Source organism: Castor canadensis, chromosome 5 (genome assembly GCF_047511655.1).
Source record: "Castor canadensis chromosome 5, mCasCan1.hap1v2, whole genome shotgun sequence".
NCBI lineage: Eukaryota > Metazoa > Chordata > Mammalia > Rodentia > Castoridae > Castor > Castor canadensis.
In genome coordinates this window covers 83,346,775-83,365,503 of record NC_133390.1, presented here as the reverse complement: position 1 = coordinate 83,365,503, position 18,729 = coordinate 83,346,775, and the positions used below count along the sequence as shown (strand labels likewise).

The 18,729-nt window shown below is 37.9% G+C and overlaps 1 protein-coding gene across 1 annotated transcript in view; it reads left to right on the top strand.

Annotated features, from left to right (window-relative positions):
• The window catches only part of Kng1 (kininogen 1), a 28,211-nt gene that overhangs the window by 5,673 nt on the left and 3,809 nt on the right, over positions 1-18,729 (top strand). Inside the window, 6 exon segments of the mRNA XM_074073590.1 lie at positions 3,828-4,000; positions 5,123-5,230; positions 12,166-12,250; positions 13,202-13,374; positions 18,286-18,393; positions 18,500-18,586. Of these exon segments, the coding sequence (XP_073929691.1) occupies positions 3,828-4,000; positions 5,123-5,230; positions 12,166-12,250; positions 13,202-13,374; positions 18,286-18,393; positions 18,500-18,586 (734 nt within the window).

The following is an 18,729-nucleotide window of genomic DNA, read 5'->3' as shown; positions in this document are numbered from 1 at the left end:
CAGAGGGTGGAAGTAGCAATGCCATTTGCCCTGGGGGTGGGGCCTCAAAGTCCTGGGATTTGGCTAGGTTTATGCTAATCACCCCCTCTGAACTATCCCAACTCTCTTCCTATGTGCCAGCTTGCGTCAGGTGTGTGCAAGGGCCTGCCAGGGGACGAGAAGACACAGGCCTGCCTTCAATTGTAGGCAGCATCCTAGAGTGAGGGAAGCAGAGGCTTTGAGGCCCTGGAATCAGTCAGAGCTCTTTTTCACATTCTTCACTTTCCTTTCTAGAAAGAGATAACAGAAGTTCCCATTTCACACTCTCTCACATCATGATAGTATGTCACCATAGTGGCAAGTGTTTTTGTATATTGTCCTTAATCATTCAAATGGAAGCCACAAAAGTTATCTTTGTTGTGATATCAAATGAGATGATATACCCAAGATATAATATCTAGCAATCATAACCATGCATGAATTGAAATCCAGATGAAAAGATGGGACAGTCATGAATAGGCACTTTCTTTTGGCCTTTTTCTTTTTTTTTCTTTTGGTGGTACTGGGGATTGAACTCAGGACCTTGTACTTGCTAGGCAGGCACTCTACCATTTAAGCCACTCAACCAGTGCTTTTTGTATTGGTTATTTTTAAGATAAGGTCTTGCTTCATGCCCAGGCTGGCCTGGACTATGGTTCTTCTATTTGTGCCTCCTCACATAGCTGGGGTGACAGGCCCATGCCACCACAACCATTTCTCACTATTGGTAGAGAAAGGGTCTCATGAACTTTTTGCCCCAGTTGGCCTTGAACTGTAATCCTCCTTATCTCTGCCTCCTAGTATCTAGGATTATAAACTTAAGCCACAGCATCTGGTCTCCTTTTTTGCTCTTTTTTTTTAGTTTGATTTTCAGATACAGGGCCTCATGCTAACTTTCCCCAGGCTGATCTCTAGCCATGATACTCCTATATCTGCCTTTGAGTAGCAGGGATGAAAAGCATGCACCATCATGCCTGGCTTGATCTAGGCACTTTCTATGTATTAACTCAATTAATCCTCATAACAACTCTATGCAATTAATATCCCAATTTTTCAGTTGAGGAAACTGAGGCACATAGCTAAGTAACTTGCCAAAATTCTCACAGATAGTAAGTAGTACAGTTGGTAGTGTAGACCCTCAATAAGTGAAATTCCTTAATAATAAAATTATGGAGCAACTTATCAACAGATACACCCACGATTAGCTCCTTCACTAATTTAGCAGAGGCACCAAGTCCAGGGCATCCAGCACATCTAGGTGATGTCAATCACAGGAGCCTCCCTGGAATTGACCTGCCAGATAGAGGAGATGAGGAGTCTGCAGCATGGCTGTCTAAAGTCACCACAGTGGCAAAGTGCTTTATACGTGGCCTTAGTTGTCCATGTGGAACTCACAGCAGTTATCTCCTTGGAGTTCCGGTTCTTATAAAAAGTTGCATTCAAATATAAACAGTCCAAGACAGAAAGGAAATCAGAAGTAATTAAAAATTGATTCTAATTTCAATCCATCTCTGTAGAAATGTCAGAGCAGGGTGGAAAGGCACTCACTCACTTACGAGAGACACTAAGCCCACGTCTTTCTCTACTCGTCTGACCCTCAAAAAGCTGTCCTTTTCTCTCACCCCCCACTCAGGCTTCTGAATAAAAGCTGGCCTGAAAATGCATGGCATCATCTTCACTTCCCTTCTAATGTTGCCTTCTTTTCTGTTCAATAATCATCAGGTCAATTTCCCATGACTTCCTCTCCCATTTTAAGACTTTACCTATTACCTTGACATCTTCTGCAAAGAGAGGTGGGGAAAAGCTATGCATGATCATCCACTAATTTCTTCTGATACACCTATTTACAGAGAGAATCCATAAACTGGTTGCAAGGAAAGTTGTATCGAGCAGCTAAAAACCTAGGGCAGTACAGTCTAATGCTGTTGACCTCCATAATCTGTCAAGTCAACTTTCAGAGATAATCAACTTAAAAAGAGGAAACTATTGTTTGGGGTCACAGTTTTGGAGATGCCAGTCCATAATCTAGTGACCCTTTTGCTTTTGGGCCTGTGGTGAGGTAGTACATCATGGCAGGGAGTGTGTCATGGAGCTGGCAATCAGCGAGAGAAAGACAAAGAGAGAGAGAGAAAGAGAGAGAGACAGAGAGAGAGAGAGAGAGAGAGAGACAGAGAGAGACTGGAATCCCACAGTTCCCTTTGAGTTCATGCCCCAGTGACCTGACAGCTCTCACTATACCCTGCCTCTTAATGTTTCCACCACCTCCCAAGAATGCCATCCTGGACATGAAGCCTTTAACACATGGGCCTTTGGGGGGCATTTAAGATCCAACGATAGCACATACACAGGCAATGTGCTCCCACTTGGTGATGAAGTCTCAGACTTTTAACTGGTGTCCCTGTCACCCGCACCCACTCATTCTGCAGTTACCTCCTCCTTTCTAGGTCATTTGCTTTACTGACGCAGGCTAGGGGCATCTGTTATGAACAATTCTTGGTCATTTAATGCAACCTTCTTTTAAAATATTCGACATCATTTTCTTGGAAACCCCTCAATAGTTTCCTGTCCTTATAGCAGACCGTTCTTCCTTCATCTCTGAGGGTCTATGAATACCCTGAAATTATTTAGTGAATGTTATGATTGTGTGCATTTTCTTGGGGGAGGGGCCACAGCTTTCATCAGATTCCCCAAGGAGCCCATGACATTTGAGTATAGGTAGTAACCTCTGAATATAGTTATCAACCCTGGTCTTGAGAGTGGGGATCAAACTTGACAGCACAGCATCTCTCTACCTGCTGTTCACACCTCAAAATAACCCCTTTCTGCGTCATGCTTTAAGTTCTGGGAAAACGTGAGTCTGCCACATCCCACACTGCTGTGCCTTGACTCATCCTGCTTTCTCAGGAGCCATGTGTCCCTTCTCCCCATGCCCTCACACCTCATGCTGACACCTTTTGTCACCTTTATCCTCTTAGCTCAAATATCTTCATCTGATTCTTAGAAAAGTCTTCTCTGACCTCATTCTGGGCTCCTGTCTTTCCAGGCACTTGCTGAATTATATTGAAATCGTGGGTCTTCAGTTCTATCTTTCCTACCTCCTGTCATCTCCTTCCCAGAAGTGACCATTACTAACACATTAATGTCTTCACACAGCCTAGCTCAACACTTGGCATGTTGTAACAGGTACAAATGAACTGCAAGGGAAGGGAGCATGATGTACTACCTTTTCCCTTTACACATCAAACTATTCGATCACTTGGAGCCGAGAGAAACCCTTTATCTACACAGATCTCTTTACTATCACTGTGCAACCATCCATTTCCTTCTGCCAATGGTTTACTTTAGGTGATAAACCCAAAATGTAAACATCTAATAAATTTTAACAATATTGTGTGACATGAAAAATTAAAAAACAAATTTGTCTGAGGACAATTTTTTACTCCTGCAAGAGCGAGTAGCATGTTTGTCAAATTGTACTGATATAAAATAACTCAAACTCTGAATCCGGCTTCAAAGAGTCTTCATTAATGCTGAAAAAGAAATAATGATGTATCTGTAATGTTTTCATTTTTACGAAAAGGATAAATTCATGCATTACTTTGATAATTTAAAAATGAAATAGATTTTAAATAATTGCACAAGATATGCATGTAAAGTATTCTTGAGTGACAGTCTTGTAGTCTCATTTTTTCTAATGTGTGTAGGCTTTACCAGGAAGTTTATCAGGACCTTCTTAATGATCTTGTGTTAGGACCATGACCTGAATGCTGCTTTCCATTGTTAATGCTGTTTGCCTATTCTTCATTGAGCTGCTGGCCCAGTGGTGATGGACCAGTACAACTGTCTTGGCTGTGTGCACCCCATATCAACTGACAGCCGTGATCTGGAGCCTGTTTTGAAACACGCCGTTCAACATTTTAACAACAACACCAATCATTCCTACCTTTTTGCTCTTGGAGAAGTGAAAAGAGCCCGAAGACAGGTTTGTTTTTTAATTTTTCATTGTCCTATGAGATGATTAAAACTTTACATTTACTCTTTCTATTTAGGGTTTCATCACCTAAATAAACCATTGACAGAAGGAAAGTGTATGTTAATGGCACAGAAAACAAGGGGCTTTCTCTTTGGTCAAAGTGAATAGGAAAATACAACCTACAAAGGAGAAAAGGTGGCTAAAATAATGTATGTGTAACTGTGCCCCTTTCACTTGAAGTTTCTTTGTCTTAGGGTTGGTTATCTTTGGTGGGACTGGGGTTTGAACTCAGAGTCTCAGGCTTGGTAGGCAGGTGCTCTACCTCTTGAGTCACTCTGTCATCCCTGAAGTTTGTTTTTAATGAACAAGTAGTCAGCATTATATGTTCCTCCCTGAGACAGTGAAATGGCAGTCATTCTGGCTTTAAGGTTTTAAGAAATCTATATCATCATCTTAATAAAGATGGCTCTAAAATATTAAATTATTTCAAAAGGCTGACAATTCTGGGTACACCCTAAATTACAGTTTCCATGTAATCAGAGGAAAAAAGTAAATACCAAATAATCTAGTCTTTTTATTGGCTCCAGTTCATCAAATCTTTTCTGACATTTGACTGGGTCCCTTGTATCTCAGCCTCTTAGGAGTAATCTCTAAGAATGTCAGTGACATTCTCTGCATTTAATGTAACTTTCCTAGGTGCAAGACATGTGCTTTACTCAAGTATGTCCACAGATGGCCATCAGTATGGGACCAGCTCAGGATAAAGCAGGCAATCTCACTACCTGGTGATAAGAAGAGCATTTTTCTTTCACAAAATTCAGTAAAATACTTTTTCCCTGAAGCCTGGCAGAGAGAATGACCTACTGCCAGGTCTTATGTAGGAAAATAGAGTAATTCCATCTACATATTATTTTCCATTTGCAGTTGGATAGGTGTGGGGAGTGTTGTGTGGGAGTCTCGAAGGTGCTCAATATTTATTCAGTGATGATTTTTGTCTAGTAATAATAAAAGTTTATATTTCTTGAGCATTCTTATACACCATTTGGTGTTTTAAATACCTCAGAACTTTTAGATTTCATGGTGATTCATGTTTTAAATATACTTTAAACACTGAATTCCAAATTGTTTCAGGTGGTGAGTGGATTCAACTTTGAAATTACCTTCACAATTGTGCAAACCAATTGTTCCAAGGAGAAGTTCCCATTCTTAACTCCAGACTGCAAGTCCCTTTTGGATGGAGTAAGTAGGCAAAAGTTTAATCATGAGATTCTTAGTGTTTTGTTTCCAATATTTATAAGCATGGGAGCTACCAAGCTGTACAGGAAGATTGTCATTAAATTTAGATGACATTCAGCAACTCAAATCACCCTCACTTGGGATCCCTGAAGCTCGGGTCACTAGTCACTTACTCACCAGCTCAGAGAATCTGCAATTCTAGTGACAAGTACTTCCAGAGTAGAGCAGGGGTTACAAATGGCCTGAAACAAAGGATAAAATTGTCACTTTGTTGTTATGTATCTTCTCACCTCCTCTTTTACTTTGCTTCTCTGGGAAGTCAATGTCCTGCAGTGTCTTCTAGCTCTGTGTAGGACAGTTTCTCACTTCAAACTCTTCTCTGCTGTGTTCTTACCTCCTTTCATCTCCCTTTGTCTTTAATAAACACATTCTGAGTTTCTATCCCCTTGTGACCTTTCCTGGGAGGACATTTTGTCATCACAATCACAATTATGTTAGAGTGGCTTCTCTCAGTGGCAGTGGCTAGTGAGTGATAAACTGATCAAGGCATAAAACCTCAGGATATCTTCATTTCAGCAGAAAGCTGTGCTTTAGCCAAAGAAATGATGCAAATCCTTCATTCTAAAATTCTATTATATGGGAAAAATGGAAAATTCAGACCATGAGTTGCTAATTTAGGTGTTATTTTTAATAGAAAAGCATCTGAAATCAAATATATATGAAACAGTAGGAAATTAGTAAAGCACAATATATTCATATGATAGAAAGTTGTTCATAGAGTTTTTAGTGACATGACAAAATGGTTACAATATGTTAAATAAAAAGCAAAAAAAGCTGTAGATACAGATTCAAATTCATCCAAATATTTAAAGTAAAATTAAATGTGAATATAAAAAGTAATGGAAAACAAATATGCCAAAATATAGAACATAGTTAACTTTCAGTTGGAATTAGAAGTACATTTTCTGATTCTTTATACTTTCTGGAATTCCTCAAATTTTCTAATTAGTCACGCATTTATTTCATAACTGGAGAAAGAAGCAAAAAGGATACTGTCATAAGAGTGAAATAGTAATCCACAGATTGAGAGAAAATACTTGCCAATCTGGGCTGGAGGCCCAAGCGGTAGAGTGCCTACCTAGCAAGTGCAAGGCCCTAAATTCAACTACTAGTACCTCAAAAACAAAAAGAAAAAGCAAATCATATATCTGATAATATCTGATAAGGGTTTCATATGCAGAATATATACAGAAACCCTAGTATTCAACAAACCAAGTTAAAAAAAGTCAAAGGACCAGACATGATGTTACATACCTGTAATCCCAGCTTCAGGAGAGGCATAGGAGGAAGGATCGAGATTTGAGGCCCATCTGGAAAAACAGCAGGACCCTAACTGTAAAATAACTACAGCATAAAAGAGCTGAGATATAGCTCATAAGGTAGAGCACTTGCCTAACAAGTACAAGGCCCTGAGTTCAAACCCCACTGTCACCAAAATAGATAAATGAATAAATAATATTAAAAAATAAAAAGGCCAAAGAATTTGAATAAATCTTTCTCTAAAGAAGATTAGAAAATAGCCAATAAAAAAGAGAGGATACTCAAGGTCATTACTCATCAGGGAATGCAAACACAAACCTCAGTAAGATGCCATTCCATGCTAAGAAAGTAGCTATAATTTAAAAAAAAAAAAAGAGGAAAATAAATATTGGAACGGATGCAGAGAAGATGGAACTTTTGTATATTGCTGTGGGAACGTAAACTAGTACAGCCACTAGTACAAGATTGTTTGGCAAATCCTCACAAAGTTAAACATTCCAGACCGTCAAAATAAATAAATAAGCTAAGCATAAAATTACTTAAAACATAAAATTACTAGATTACCCAGCAATTGCACTCCTAGATATATGGCCAAAAAACATTGAAATGAGATACTTTAACGAATATGTGTACATGAATGTTCATAGCAGCCGAAAGGTGAGAACAACCCACGTGTCCATCAGCAATGATCGGGTAAGTGAAATGCCATAAACACACTCCACAGAGGACCTTCTGATGCTGTTACCGCACGAATGAAGCTTGAAGCACTATGCTATGTGAAATAAGCCAGACACAGAAGAACGAATATTGTATAATTCCACTGACATGAAATAGCTAGAATAGGAGGGACTGGGAAAAAGCAGGATGGCAATTTATTGCCTACTGGGTACAGAGTTTCTGATTGGAGTAATTCGATGGCCCTATGACATTGTGAGCACAACCTACACCACTGAATTGTACCACCTAAAATTTAAAATAACAAATTTTATGCTTTCTATGTACACATTTTATGTATCTTTATATATATTACACATTCTATATGTTCATTTTTGACAAAAAGAGAGGAATGCTCTAAGATTGTACTCTAGCTACTATTTAACTCTGTCAGGCCTATGAAAGCCTTCTGCGTTTTTTGTTTAATTAGCTATCTGAAGCTAAGTAGATCTAAATGCTATTAACATTAATCTTTCCTCATCTGTTTGTAGGCCTCAATTTAGTTACCTTGTCCCAATTCAAAGAAATGCAGGGGCTGGTTGAAGTTACAAAGACAATTGGGTTTTGGCTATAACTTCTCTGAGACTTCACTTCTTACCTGTATAATAAAAAATGATCATAGCAACTATTGCTGAGTTTTTATACTACCCAAAGGAAATGGAATACAAAGGAAATATTTTGCCCACAATCAGTAAGATTTGAGGCCTCCCATTTACATCCCCAGGGTGCTTGCTGGAAACACAGAATCCTAAGCCCCTGCACACATGTTAGCAAGGTGACTTAGGTGCACATTAGAGTTTTAAAAGCAGTGGTTTAAGACATTTCATAAGTGGTTCTCAAGTTCTACAGCTTAGTAGAATCACCAGGCTGGCTTTTAAAATACCTACTCCCTTGCAGTCCCACAGACAGGCTGATTTAACTGTAAAGGGGTGGGTCTGGTGCCAGAATGATCTAAAACCGTCTCAGTGAATGATATATTCTGATAGAATTGAGAACTGCCTGGTTACTCTTGACATCCTCCTCCCCACCCAAAATTAAAGCACGTAAGTGTAGCATTCCCTATATTGTTTAAAAACATGGCCTTTATAGCCAGGCGTGGTGGCTCACACCTGTAATCCCAGCTACTCAGGAAGCAGAGATTGGGAGGATGAAGGTTTCAGGGCAACCCAGACAAAAAGTTAGGGACACTCCCATCTCAAATAAACAGGCATGCACCTGTGGTTCCAGTTATGTGGGAGGCTGTAGGTAGGTAGTCCTGGGCAAAAACACGAGACCCCCATTTAAAAAAACAAAACCTAAGGGCTGGTGCAGTGTCTCAAGTGGTAGAGGGCCTGCCTACCAAATGTGAAGCCTTCAGTTCAAATCCTAGTCCTACAAAAAAAAAAAAAGCTTTTTGCTTTTTGGGTTGGAGGCAGACACAAGTGACAGAGTACTTGCCTAGAAAGCTCAAGGCTATAAATTCAAATTCTAGTACCCTGTGCAAGAAATAGACCTTTATTATACATGTATCCACTTTTTGGAATCATAGATATTATTTTGTTTAAAAAAACTTCATCAGAGTGTCATGGTAGACATAATATATTATCCTAGCACTTGGGAGACCAAGGCAGGAGGATTTCAAATTCAAGTCCAGTCTGAGCTACTTGGTGAGACTGTCTCAAAATACCAAAAAGAAAAGAAAGTAGAACAAAACATAAGTTCAAGACTATGTAGAAATATAGAAAAAAGCAATATCAAACCACAAAGACGAAGATCCAAAAACATCTTACTGTATTTCCTTTTGAGTTTTTTAAATTATTTTTTTCTTATCATATATTGTTGGCTGCTTGAGTTTTTTGTTCTGTTTTGTTTTTTTCTCTTTTTGAGTGAGGGAGGACAAAGGGTGAAAGAAAGTTATGGACAATTTTCAGTGACTTTTTCTTTTTTAATACTTGTAATTATTAATAACTATAATATTCTAGTGAAGACACCATAAATTATTTTTAAAATCTTGCTCCTACCTTTGGATATTTGGGTTATTTCTGTTTTTCATTATAGTTAATAATTTACCAAAATTTTTGACATTTATATTTAAAATTTTTGTTCAAAGTAAATCCCTTGTTTTATTCATGGCATAAATAAAAAGCTTTAAAAACTCTTTATAGATAGAGAGATAGATAACCAGTTTGCTAAGATGCACCAACTTACATTCTATTGGCTATGCATAATAGAATTTATTTTTAAAAAGGCTTAGCTAATTCATAGATAAAACTTTTTAGTTTTGCCAGGCACTGGTGGCATAGACCTGTAGTCCTAGCTATTGGGCAGCTGAGATCAGCATTACTTGAGGCCAGCCTGGACAAATAGTTCATGAGACCCCCATCTCCAAAATAACCAGAGCAAAATGAGCTGGAGTTGTGGCTCAAGCAATAGAGCATCTGCTTTGCAAGCACAAAGCCCTGAGTTCAAACCCCAGTCCCAGGACTCGTGGAGTGGCTCAAGAGGTAGAGCACCTACCTAAAGCAAGTGTAAGTTCCTTGAGTTCAAACCCCAGTTTCGCCAAAAACAAAAACAAACAAACAAAAAACCAGCCCCACCAAAATATTATGTGTATATATTATAGTTTTAATTTTATTCAATTTTAATTTATTTAATTTAAACTTTATTTATAGTTTTATTACAGTTTTATATATTATAGTTTCAATTTTCTTAATAACCAATATAGCTAGTATGTTTTTACCATAATATTTTCGTACACACGTTGGAAACTTATTGGTTGAATTAATGAGTTACGAATAGTTCTATCTCTTACCATTTCTTTTTGGGATAAATTTTAATGAACTAGAAAAGAACATTTACATATTATAGATATCAATGCTTTATCATTTTTCCTCAATTTTTACCTTTCAGTTCTCATTGTGGTATTTCTTTTGCTTGTTTGTTAGAAATGGGGCCACTGTATCACCCAGGTTGGCCCTAGAACTCCTAAGATCAAGTGGTTCTCCCACCTCAGTGCTGGCATTCCATGCTTGCCTCACTCATTGTGGGTTTTCTGATTTACAAATAGCTTTTATACATAGGTGACCGAATCTACCAATATTTTTCTTTTGAATTTTTGCACTGTTTGCTCAGCAGTCACTTTTCCTCCTTAAATTGTCTATGGCTAATATTTTGAAGTATAGCTTTCAAATCTATCTTGAATTAACATTGATGTATTTTATGAAGTGGTTTTTTTTTTTCAAGAGAATAACCAGACATCTCAATATTCTTCCCTTCTGCATGAATGTGATAAAATCTTTTTTCCATCGTGATTTCTTATGCAAGCTCTGTTCCCTACTTTTGTACCAATATTAGTCATGTTTGAAAGCCACATAATCACATTAACTTTGAATATGTGGATAAGATTTTAATGTTTATGTCTTCAAAATCAATCACAGAATTACTTTCTTTCAAATTAATTTGAAGAGAATTGGCATACATACACCAAATTTATTGTTTTGGTCAAGAATTTGGCAGGCCTTTCTATTTAGTCTGTATTGTTTCCACTTTACAAAGCTGATTGAACTTTTGGTGACCTCACATGAAAGTAATTGAAAATATTTCTGTGACATGACAGTGTCATCTAAAATCATATGTATCTTATGAAGCTACAATTTGAATAAATTTTTATTATGTATTCAAGTTTTCTATGATCTTTTTATTTTTATCCATTTTCCCTAACTTAGATTTATAGTTGAATTTTACATTTTCCCATCGTAATTATTTTTCTGTATTTCTATTCATATACATAATGTTTTCTGCTTGATGTATTTTGTTCAACACCATTTAGTTTATATCTTTAAAAAGTAACCTTTTTTATTATCTTTATGAGTTATTCAAGGTAAAAACCTTGAATTTTACTTTATCCAATATTAATAATATTCTAGCTTCTTTGATATTTTGTTTTTATATTTGCCTTATACAGTTTTTCTCATCCTTTATGTTTATACTTTATCTTTTTATTAAAAAACATGATCCTTAGCCAGGTGCTGGTGGTTCATGCTTGTAATCCTAGCTACTCAGGAGGCAGAGATCAGAGGATCACAGGTAAAGACCAGCCTGGGAAAATAGTTCACGAAACCCTATCACAAAAATACCTAATGCAAAAAAGAGCTTATAGAGTGGCTGAAGTGGCAGAGTACCTGCTAGCAGCTGTGAGGCCTTGAGTTCAAACTCCAAGTACTGCCAAAAATAACCCCAAAACCCATGGTCCCTGAAGCTGTAGTAAATTGATTTTATTTTCAACGTAATCTGAAAGTCTTTGCCTTTTTTATTTTTTATTTTTACTTTTTTGCCATGCTGAGGATTGAACCCAGGATTTTGCAAATGCTAAGTCTTTGACTTTTTCAAAGAAAAGTTTAGAATGGGGGCATGACTCAAGTGGTAAACTGCCTGCACGGCAAGCCTGAGCCCTGAAGTTCAAACTCTAGTACTGGTAAAAAATCAGAAAGAAAGAAAGACGAGGTGGGAGGGAGGGAGGGAGGGAGAGAGAGAAAGAGAGAGAGAGAGAGAGAGAGAGAGAGAGAGAGAGAGAGAGAGAGAGAGAGAGAGAGAGGAAAGAAAAAAAAGAAAGAAAGAAAGAAAGAAAGAAAAAAGAAAAAAAGAAAGGAAGAAAAGTTTTACCCATTCATCTATATGGTCATTATTTCTGTGCTGGGTATTCTTGTCATGTCATTTCATGTTTTCTCTGTGTATGTATGTGTGTTTATTGTTGTTATTGATTCTGTCACCTGTTTCTTATTTTTTGCCTTTTGCAATTAAAACTGTTTTCTTTCGTATTTTTCCCAATGCAATGATTTGGAAAGTAGACATCCTCTATCTTTTGAATTTACTAGTTGATTGAAGATTCTCAAAACTGATTTTTGATTTATGCTTTTAAAACACAGGATGCTGGTGAATGTACAGGAAGTGCATACGTGAATATTCAGCAAAGTATTGCTGCCTTCACTCAGCAGTGCGAACTTTTTCCAGGTGCGAGGTAACATCCCACCACCCATAGTGAAATATGGGCCCTAGATAATGTCTGGCTCTTTTCACATCAACTGTGTTTTCGTCCCCATGATAGAAACCCTAACCAACCTATGGGCCCTTCCGAGACTTCTGTACCTTTCCCTGCCCAGTTGTGCTGCACCTGCTGAAGGTGACATTGTTCTGCATGTGGCCACAGGGAATTTGGTGACAGAGGGACAACTGTGTTCTTTGGGTGAAGTTGCCCTTCAGGTGTAAAGGTCCTCCCTATGTAAAAATTGCTCTTAAATTTAGTGTTGTGAGTTGGACAGAAAGCTATCTCATTTTCAACCACTCCGAATAAAATCCTTTCAATTAAAGGTGTTTTTTTTTTTTCCTGCATGTTATAATGGGGAAAAGGAGATAGTGTGAGTTTATGCTCAAGTCAGTATTTCTTTTGGTGGGGACAACTGGCAGTATTGGGGTTTGGAACTCAGGGCCTCATAATTGCTAGGCAAGGGTTCTGTCACTTGAGATCTCTACCAGCCTTCTAGAAGGTTATTCTTACAAAAAGTGTTGACTTTTCTTATGGTTGAAAGACAGTTGTGTATGTTCTACAATGAGAAGCATTACTGAATCTGGTTGTCTACCCCACAAAACTTAAAACTATTCCAGTAGAGAGTTCTTCCTTCAATTTAGCCATTGTTTTCACAGTTTCCATAAAAAATTTAGGGAAAGTATAGCATATCCATTGAGTCAACATCCTCTGTTTGAATGTTTCCCTAAACACTCTGAGCTCTTTGGAGAGGAAAGAAGAGAAGCAGGAAGTGAAAACCATACATTCCCCCACTTACTACTGGGCCTGGGCCACCACATGGCACCCTGTGAATTAGGATGTGGGGTCTCACGAGGCATAAGTGCTAGGCTAGACTACTCCTTCAGTGCTCATGCTAACTTGAAATCTGATTCTTCCAGGGGAGGATGTTGTACTGCCATTTCCCAAGGCATGCGTTGGCTGCCCCATAGAAATACCTGTAGACAGCCCACAGTTGAAGGAGGCGCTTACTCATTCCATTGGAAAGCTTAATGCAGAGAATAATGAAACTTATTACTTCAAGATTGAAACTGTGAAAAGAGCTACATCACAGGTCTGTCAATGATGCTATAAAAAAAGGTGCTGGAGTCTCTGGGCAAATTGCTTGCCGATTTGCTCCTGGCTGACTCTGGATTGAGAAGCAGTATACTTGGTAATGGGGCTTAGTGGACATGAATTCCATGTCCCAACTTGCATTGTAGGCTTATTGTGTTATCTTAGACAAGTCTCTGAAAACATTCTGTTTTCTTTCTGAAAATGACTAAGGCAAAGATCAAATAAGGAAATGAATTCAAATCACTTTTCAAACTCTGAAGTATTACAGAAGTACTAGCAAGTAGTATAATTAATAAGACTCAGGGCTAGCAAAAACAAGACTTTTACTCTATGCCTTTCCAGATTCATCTCTCAGTAGAACATTTAGTGCTTTGGTCACTGGTGGCTGACTGGCCTCTCCACACTCTCTTACCTCCATGTCCTTTCTCACTCTATTCTCTCTGTCCAGGGTGCCCTTTCTTCTTCCAAATGTACTTCTGGGGATTCAGCTCACCTTTCATGCTCTGTCAATAGAGGATAAGGAGTGCCCTCATCTGCATGGAGGGGTCCTTGGTGACCCTTCCCCACCCCGCATGGTCATTTAAGCCACTCAGCCTTTGTGGCCCCATCTGCAACAGAAGTGGCTGGGTTAGAAGAGCCCAATTACCTACCAACTCTGACATCTATGACCAATATGTTCAGGGATAAATTCCTACCCTAGAGATTAACACTGACTCCCTAAATACAAGCTAAAGAAAAGCAATTGAAATAGAACCAAATTGTTAGAGTAAACCAACACAATGTTCTTAATCTGGTGAGGACATTCTCACTTAGAAATACATACTTTTGGCTCAGTAATTGGATTTCTAGGAATCTAAAATCAGAGTGTATGCAATGATATTCACTGCAGTTTTGATTATAACAGCAAAAAATGGAAAACTGTCAAAATGATCAATAATATGGGAATGACTAGCTAATGTCTGGCATATCCTTATGTTGGAGTGTTAAGCAGCAATTTGAAAGTATCTTTGGACCTGGCAGAGTGGTTCAAGTGGTAACAGCGCCTACTAGCAAGAATGAGGCCCTGAGTTCAAACCCCAGTGCTGTCAAAAAAAAAAAAAAGAAATAATCTTTGTAAGATGGGGTTCATGTAGGAAATGTCTTATGTTACTGTATTCAGTTAAAAGGGGCCATTAAATTGAATATACATTATGTTCTCAATTATGTTATAGAAAAAGTACAGAAAGCAATACTGAAAAGGGATGAATGCCTGTAGCTATTCACAGTGATGGCTTTGAAGTGGTGACACAGTAGACATTTATTTTCATCTTTCTAAATTTCTTGAGTTAGTTGTATAACCAAAAGCAGTAAACAAGCTTATTAAAATAAATCACAACTAACATTTTGACCTCTCTGTGACTCAGGCACTCTTTCCTGTTTTTACTGCCATGAGGTCCGTGCTAGGCTTACTTGAAGGGGATTCCAATCCATGCTATTCTTGTTGCCAGCTTAATTCTCAGTTGACATTTTTGCATTGCAATGAAATTCCCTTATTCTTAATTTTGTGGGACTCGTGTGCATGTCAGAGGTTTATCATCCAGAACAGAACCACTCATTCTCAAGCATGCATATTTAGTCTTCTGAGCAGTTACAGTTGGTTCTGTCTGTAAATTAACTAATCAACATTCTAGTGTGTGTGTGTGTGTGTGTGTGTGTGTGTGTGGATATTAAGGTTACCTGGGGAACTCCAAGAGGTAACACTGTGAACCCAAGGCTCACCTCCTTTCAGTTAGTTATCAAATCCATCTGCATATGGGACAATTTCAACTTGAAACTGATGAATCTTTATTGATTTTGCATTTGAAAAGAGCCATTTGACTACTTAGACATGGTCACTCCAGGCAGCCTGGGTAGAAGCTGCCAATTTACAGGAAGTCAATTGACCATATGGTGAATTTGCTAAAAACCATCTCCTAATGTCTTGTATACCAAGTTGCTAAAGACTTATTTTATAGTTCAGTTTCACCTTGGCTTTGCATGTTTAGTCCTGTTTGGATGCACAGCCATTCCAACTTGAATTGATATTTCAGATACCAAACACTTCCTAAATCTTCCGTCTTCATGTTAGTGAGTGAGATTTCTGACACGTTATTTATTTTGCCCTGCCCCCACTGAATATGTTGGGGTACTTTAACTTGCAGCCCACCTAGCCTAGAAATCAGCTATAACAGGCATGACCCTTGGGTAACCTCGTGAAGAGAAAGATAGTCTTGAAACAGGGTTGTAAAACATGGTAAACTGTCAATTAAAAGCTGTAACCTAGGACAGAGCTGTGAGGAATTGCTCATTAGAGCCATGCAAAAGTTCGGGATGGAGATGAAAGGCACCATGCAGAGATAATCACCCATTCCTACCTTTCTTTGTCTCCATTTGTAAATAAACTTTCCAAAGCAGGACTCCCTGCTGTTCTTATCTAAACCTTAGGTTTCTATTCCACTATTAGCCCCTAATTTATGGGAAAACACATTCCTTGTAACCTGATAAGTAAGCCTCTGGTGTTTCCCCAGTTCCCAATAAACAATATTACCCCACCACCAGGATGTGGGCAAGATCAGGATGTGGGCAAGATCAGGAAAATGTGACCCCAGGGGCATGAGGAATTCCTATGTGACGATGATTGATGCTTTAAAGAGTCTAAGATCTGCTTAAACTTTTCTCTCAGGGTCCTTGTTGAAACCTGCTGCATCAGGCCGATGCTCGGACCCTAGCCTGGTAGAAATAAACCTCGTCTTGTGACTACCTTTGTCTCGAGTGTCCTTTGTCCTCTCAGGAGGTGGCCGGCCTCCTACCCTAAAAAATAAATGTCCAAAATCTGCACATACATTTTGGGGAATTTTTCCTTCAACAGAAGCCCTAGCAATGTCAAAGAATTTATATGTATATGAAACTTTTGATGCAAATTGCCAGGTCACCAAACTACTTGCAATAATGCAATTTACATTCACAACAATAGGAGACACTGGTTGTGGATGTTGATTTGAATTGCATTTTCATCAGCAGTGTTTCCCACACCTCACCAACACCAGGTATGGTTGATATTTTTCATCCTTGCTGACATGGAAGATTAAAAGTGATGTTGCACTGCTTAAACATTTTTTTTTCAGGCTCAATGCCCATTTTAATTTCTTGTCTGAAATACCTGCTTGGGTCTTTTGTCAATTTTTTAGTGTTGGGCTTTATATGTGTAAGAATATTGATCCTGGATCTCAGTTTTCCAAGTTTGCCTTTTTTACTTTGTGATTGTTTTTTGAGAATCAGTTTTCATTTTTATCTAGTCAAATTTAAACATTTTCCTCTTGCTTCAGTTTTCCATCCCTATTTTTCACCTAAGAAAGGCCTTCCTCTTCCTGAGTTCTGATGAATATTTATATTTTTCTAGTTATTTTCTTTAATTTTTAAATTCATTTGAAGTTTAATTGCTGTATAGTGTTCTTTATGTAAAAAAAAAATTAAAACTTGGGTTTAAGCTGGGAAGACTTCTGATGAAAATGGCATTTGATGGTGATGGCTGTGTTGTTTGGATCCCGAGCCCCTAGAACAGAACTATTGGGTGTACTGAGTTTCTCCCCTCTGGCCTTGTACAGAGTTGAGTCATCAGCTGTGGTTTGTATTACATCTTGTCAGCTTTCTTAGGCGGCATTATGTTGATCAACTTTAAAGTCCAAAGGGGAAAACAAGATTGAATTTAGGTTCACTCTGAGGTAAGAGAATTTATGAGTCTGAAAGTGTAGACTCTAAAACCCTCTTGGAATCTTTCTTCCCAATTTCCACATATACTTATTTTTTTAAGTTAATGTTTTATGTATTTAAAAAATTTAACCATATTACTTGGTAAAACAATGCCAGAAAGTTAGAACAGGAATTTAATTCTTCCTATGACTCTCCTGTCCACATCTTCCCCATATCACGTTCTCCATGCTTTTACAAAGCATAAAGATAGAGAAGACTGTAGTTTGCTTTTGCACAAATGACATTATATGATAACCCTGTGACTTCCTTTTTTTTAATAATGGTTCTCTCTCCAGGTGAGTGGATATACATGTCATGCATTCCTTTTTTTATTCAGATGTGCATATATGTTTGGACCACTTCTCCTGCCTGTCCTCTACCCCCTCCCTCTCCCTCCCCTCACTTCCAGGCTCATGCATTCTTTCTAATGGCTACATAATATTATGAACACACATATTTCTAAATCTTATAACTAAATACTAGATAATTTGGTCAAGAAACTGGCCTACAAAATGCTTGGATGACAGGATTATGCAGTGACTAAAGCTGTTGTTAGAGATTAAAATAGTTTCTTAATACTAAAATATGGGGCTGGTGGAGTGGTTCAAATGGTAAAAGTGACTGTCTACCAAGTGCGAGGCCCTTAGTTTAAACCCCAGTGCCATAAAAAATACAAAATCAAACAAACAAAAAAACCTGCTAAAATATGTATGAGAAGCAATAAAAATATGAATATTTTTCTTAATTGCATAGTTTAATCCACATAATTCCTACATTAGTACTAATTCAGTATTTCAACAAGGCAAGTTTGAAAGAAAATGTTTAAGTTTTTGTTCATACTCCTCATGTTACAACTTGAGTCATTGATTTGCAGCTGGTGAGCAATAAAATTCAGGAAAAAAAAATTATAGCCTGATTTTCTTCCTTAGGGAAGTGGGACCAATTAACAGTCAAATATTTTAAATGTACATACAAATAGGAAGTTTTGTTATAAAACATTGGTACAGGGGCAATAACTCTAAGTTGCTTGATATAATAGTTATAATTTCAAGATTCTCCCTTAAATTCCAATGGAGCAAAAAGTACAATTTGTTATACAAGTATTCATTAAGTACTTATTTTGTGCAAATTAATTTTCCAGGTGGTGGCTGGGGTAATATATACTATCGAGTTCACGGCCAGGGAAACTGAATGTTCCAAGCAAAGTAATACGGAGTTGACTGAAAGTTGTGAGCCTAAAAAACTTGGTGTGAGTACGAATGCAACTGTCTACTTTTACTCTGGAAACCAACTTGATGTTTTTTAAGGATCACTTGTTTATAACGCTAGTCTCCCTTTTGATTTTTCCATTTTAGAGAAGTCTGAATTGCAATGCTAAAGTTTATGTGGTACCTTGGGAGAACCAAATTTCCTCTACTGTCAACTGTCAACCACTAACAATGGTATGATTCTAATTACAGTCACTTTGGGGTCAATTCTGCTCATTCTGAAAGCTGCATTTTGGGATTGAAAATGAACCATCACCAAAATGAATTGGGGATCTTTTATTTTTTGGCAGTACTGGGGTTTGAACTCAGGTCTTACA